We start from the raw sequence: 5,000 nt of genomic DNA, 5'->3' as shown, positions 1-5,000 counted from the left end.
TGTGACTGTTGTTGCAATTGGCACATTTGGGTGGCAAATTTGCCGGTTTAGTGCAATCATTTGTGAAATGATTGTCACCGCATTTAACGCATCGCGGCGAATGCCGGCAATAGCGAGCCGTATGATTAAGCCTTTGGCAGCGGTGACATTGTGGCAGTCTTTTGCTATTGATTTTGGGCCACTCAAAGCGAACCACAAATTTGCAAAGAGTACGGACATTAAAAATGGTGCGATTTTTTATCGGATCAGGAGCTAGTTCTATGTAAAATAGATTAGGGCGATAAAGGCCAGAGCCGCTGCGATTCTTGAATTGTGGGTTGTATACGCTACGAGGCGTATAACCCAAACAAGATAACTCGTTCCGGATTGCGATGGTGCTAGTGGTGGCATGAATGCCACGCACCACAACCCGAAACGAGCGCTCCTCGCGTCTCTGGTAAGTGTTGAAATGATATGTATTGTCCGTTTCAAGGACATTGATGATTTTTAGATAAGTATCTAAAGTTTTTGGCAGTATACGCACTGAGCCAGGACCACCTAATTTCAGCCCATATTCAGTTATGGGCGGATTGTGATCGTTTAATTTGGCTACAAGTGCGTCAATGCCGTTTTGATTAGATTCAAGAAAATTGTAATCTATGTTGATCTGTGGAGGCTTAAAGTTTTTGGCCACTGGGGCCGAAGTAGCACCTTCATCAGTTTGTTGTTGTTGTTGTTGTTGGGGTTGGGGTTGGGATAGGAGAGAGGGGGCATGGGGATGCGTAGAAGTAGTAGCGGCATCGACAATGGCAGTCGAGGCAGTCGCTGTACCAGCGGTGGCAGCGAAAGTATTTGCCGCTTCTACTTGTACTGTGTTAAGATTGTTGACCGCCGGTATGGGGCGTTTGACGGAAGCCAAAGCAGCCTGCACTGCGGTGGCCAAAAAGTTACCAGACACATGTGGTTGTGAAGGGAGTATTTGTTGCCATTGCGGCAGTTGTGAAAATTGCTGAACAGGAGCTTCGAAATCAGATTCAGATAGGATGCTGAATCGATTGCTAATTAAATTGTTGCGAGTTGCATCCTGTTGTGTGGAGCGTGAGGTTGCCGAGTTTTGGCGATTAATTTTGCGCGTACTTTTACGGCGACTTTGTTTGACACTTTTACCAGTGTTGTGTAGCATTTTATAGTGCATTGCACCAGTGGTCGTTGCAGAAGCAGTGTTGCCACCAGGATGGCCAGAGCCAGATGTATTTCCAGAACTGGAATCGCTGCTAATGCAGATAGGCTTAGCTGGAGCTGTTATTATTGTTGTTGTTGTAGTTGTAGATGTTGATGTTGGTGTTGTTGAAACATTTGTGGTTGGAACAGGATGAAGAGATGCAGTTAATAGCAACATTTGAGCTGCATCTGAAGTGGATGGAATATCATCACTGCCCACAATATCTACGAACAATTCACTAGAAGAGTGTTTGTCGTTGTAATTGTTGGTATTGAGCGGAATAGGCTCATTTTGTTGTGGATTATCAACCTCGAGCTGAGCAATAAGGCGCTTGTAATGCGCTAATTGCGCTTGCGCTTCGGCTGGCATGTGTTTGTTATTTGTTGTCAAAGTTGTTGAGGTCGACGCTGCGTTTATCGCTTTTGAGCCGGCCGCCTGTACAGAACGCTGTCCCTCTTGCTCTGGCAATTTGGGTGCCAGAGATGAGAGGGCCGATGTAGTTGGGGCCATTGTCGCTGTCGGCGCCATGGCAACTGTCAAAGTTGACGGCGCACAATTTAATGGTGCCTGCTTAGGCGACATCGGTGACAATGAAAGGTCTGACAAGTCTGACATGAGGCCAGGAGATAGTGCCGACACAGCTGATGAATCAGTGGTCTGCGAAGGTTTGGCGTGCGACATGATCGAAATGGGTCTTGTCTCGGTAGAGAATTTCTTAGAATTATTTTTTCTTTTTTCCAGAATTTTATTTTATTATTTTTTTTTTTTCCAGGGATTTTCTGAGCTTTCCTGAATTTATTTTGATTTTTATTAAGGTTATTTAAATGTTTTATAGGTTATAAGTAGGTTTAATTATTATTGCTTATTATAAGAGAGGCGGCGGCACGCCCAAAAACAATAATATTATATTATGAAAGAAGCGACGTTTCAAAGTAGTGCAGAATAAAAGAAAATTCAGCTTGAGAGGACAAAGTGTTTTGCCGACGGCACGGCAATGTATATAAAAAAGTAATTTAGATGAGAAAAAAAAAAAAGTGTGTATTAATGTGTGTATGCCGACGGCACAGCAATATATATGTAATTTATAGAATATTGAAAATAAAATTGGTGTCGACACACCAGTTATGTAATTTATTATAAATATTAATTTTTTAGGAAAAAATAATGTGTGTTTTGCCGACGGCACGACAATTATTAAATGAATTATTAGAGCGAAAAAAGAAAACTAAAACGAAGACGGAGCGCTTGCAAATATTCCTAAATACAGTTGCTCAAGGTCAGCAATTGTGCAGCCTCAAAACAAGAGAGAGCAAGGAATAATGGCCGCCAAGCGAGAATTGCGCTCGTTTGTTTTGCTTAAAGTTTTGCTGGCTTGTTTTGATTCTTGCTATTCTTTGTTTACGTTTGTAGCGTATACGCAGATGGCAAGCGCGTGTGCGTGTGTGTATGTGTATGCGAGAGCAAGGTCAGTGATAGAGCGAGCCTCGCAATTCGGAGCACAGGAAAAATTGAAAGTAGGCGAGCGAAAAACTCGCTCGCTTATTCGTATTTGTTTTGATTCTTGCTCCGTCTATTGTTTACGAAAATCGTATATGCAGATGGCAAGTGCGTGTAGACAAGGGCAAGGGCAAGGACAAGTTTGAGTTTGTGTGTGTGTGTGTGTGTGTGAGAGCGTCAGCGTAAATATTTTTGGTGGCGACACACCATAAATGCGCTAATGCTTTTACACACAGTTGTGATTATTATTATTATTGTCGTTGTTGTCGTTGTTGTTGTTGTTGTTGTTGTTGTTGTTGTTGTTGTTGTTGAATTGCTAGCAGAGATCGATGACGACACATCGCAAAAGCAATATGATTGGTGTTGATTGGCGACGACACGCCTGCGTTATATTAATTAATTTAGCGGAGACACGCTGAATTTTGTATTTGATTGCCAGGATGAAGAGCTTGTGCTTGTGCTTGTGCTAGGATTAGCGTGCAAGCTGGCCAATTTAGCTGGTTCACCAACCGTTCGTCCTAGCTTCTTTCAAATTATCCAGAGGATATGGTGGTGAAATTATTTGCTGATGGTTGTGAAACCCGGATGAAACTTGTAAAAGTTGTGGAGAGAGCGCAAAGTGTAGAGCATAAGGCACTGGAGCGTGCGTATGAGCGACGGCACGCCAACTAGTTGCGTTTCTTGCTCAGCAAATATGCAAAAAGAAAGGATTCCGTAGGAATCACTATGCGCGTCACTTGTGATGATGGTACACAGAGGGGGTTTTGGTGGGGTGTATATATAGATTTATCTGTATGTATGTATGTATATGTAAATTTGTGTGTCAGTATATATGTATATGTGTTGTGGTGTATTGAGATAAATATGTATGTATATGTATGTTAATGTTAATGTTTGTGCATGTGTAGGAATTGAGTGAATAATGTTCTTGTTGTTGTTGTTGTTGTTGCTGCTGCTGCTGCTGCTGCTGCTGCTGCTGCTGCTGTTGCTGCTGCTGTTGCTGCTGCTGCGTTATTGCAGTTTGAGCGTGTGCAAATGGCTCAAGTGTGCTAGAGGAGCATATAATATATATATGTGTGCGAGTGTGTGATGTGCGCGTCGCTTTTGCGCTATTGTTTTAATTGATACAGTTGCGCGACAGCAACTATTTCTTCTATTGGCGTCTATATGCAGCAACTAAATGCTGTAATGGCGTCAAATCAGAATGCGCACGCACACACCTACCTATATATGTTTTGATATATGTTTTGTGTTGAGTTGATTAAATGTTGTTTTGTTTTACCTTGTCTTTTGTTTGAAGTAAATGTTTGTGAATAGAGCTCGTATACCTTGTATAGGTGTTTTGATTGTTGGATTTTGTTGGATTAGTTAAAATGTTTTTTTTTTTTTTTTTTTTTTTTTTTTTATTTTTGATGTATTAGATTAATTGAAATTGTTAGTGATGGGTGTATTGTATTTATTAATTGGGTAATTGGGTAATTATAGCACAGTTGATTATTAAAGCAATTTGTTTGCAATTTGATGGCTGTACTTTATTGATGATGCATTTGGCGTCGCGTCACTATGCTATACACATACACATGCGTGCATATGGGTCGCTAGCTGAGCGTCCGACGCGTGCCGTGTATGTATGTATGTATGTATGTGTGTGCGTGCGAGCGCCAGCGTCTATGCCAGACAGCGTGGCGTCACTTTTTCTTCTTCTGCTATATGCACTGCACAAAGACAAAGACAAAGACAAAGACGCAAGGGAGACGCGCACATAGATCACTCACTATTGTTACATGCATGCATGCATGTATGCTTGCATGCATGTATGCGCATATGAATGCGCTTTTGTAGAGCATGTACAGGCTGTACCCACGCGTACAGCTCGTTTGATTTATGCGCACTTATGTATTGATATTGATATTGATATTGATTTATATATATGTATATTGAGATATATGTGTGCGAGAATATATGCCACTAAGCACTGTTTGATCGCGTGACCGCAAGAATTTTTCAATAATTAATCAAAATTAAATTCAACTAATATGATTTGCAATATAGCACATTGCACACTAGAAAAATTCTTGACCGTTTACTGATTAACTGTTGCGTGAGACGAATTTCTATTTCAATTTACAGCCTTCACAAAAACTGACCATCAGACACTCGTCCGTGAGCACGTCCGTTCACTTCAAAAGACAAAAATCAACTCAATTTTTCTGGTTGTATAGTTTTGAATGGGAAGCCGGGTCAGGATGGGACAGGATGAGAAATGGGACATGGCGGACGCTGAGCACTCGCTCGCTCATTG

General features: G+C 41.5%; 1 protein-coding gene across 1 annotated transcript in view; it reads right to left on the bottom strand.

The window, feature by feature from the left end:
- LOC138911765 (alpha-protein kinase 1-like) overlaps positions 1-2,227 on the bottom strand; it is a 3,580-nt gene extending 1,353 nt beyond the window's left edge. The window contains exon 1 of the mRNA XM_070211147.1: positions 1-2,227. This exon is cut by the window's left edge and continues 1,353 nt beyond it. Within this exon, the coding sequence (XP_070067248.1) occupies positions 1-1,882 (1,882 nt within the window). The 5' untranslated portion in view covers positions 1,883-2,227.
- Between the last annotated feature and the right edge of the window lie 2,773 nt (positions 2,228-5,000).

This window comes from Drosophila virilis, unplaced genomic scaffold (genome assembly GCF_030788295.1).
Source record: "Drosophila virilis strain 15010-1051.87 unplaced genomic scaffold, Dvir_AGI_RSII-ME tig00003814, whole genome shotgun sequence".
NCBI lineage: Eukaryota > Metazoa > Arthropoda > Insecta > Diptera > Drosophilidae > Drosophila > Drosophila virilis.
Note: the sequence above shows the minus strand (reverse complement) of the source record. Positions and strands in the feature narration are given on the sequence as shown.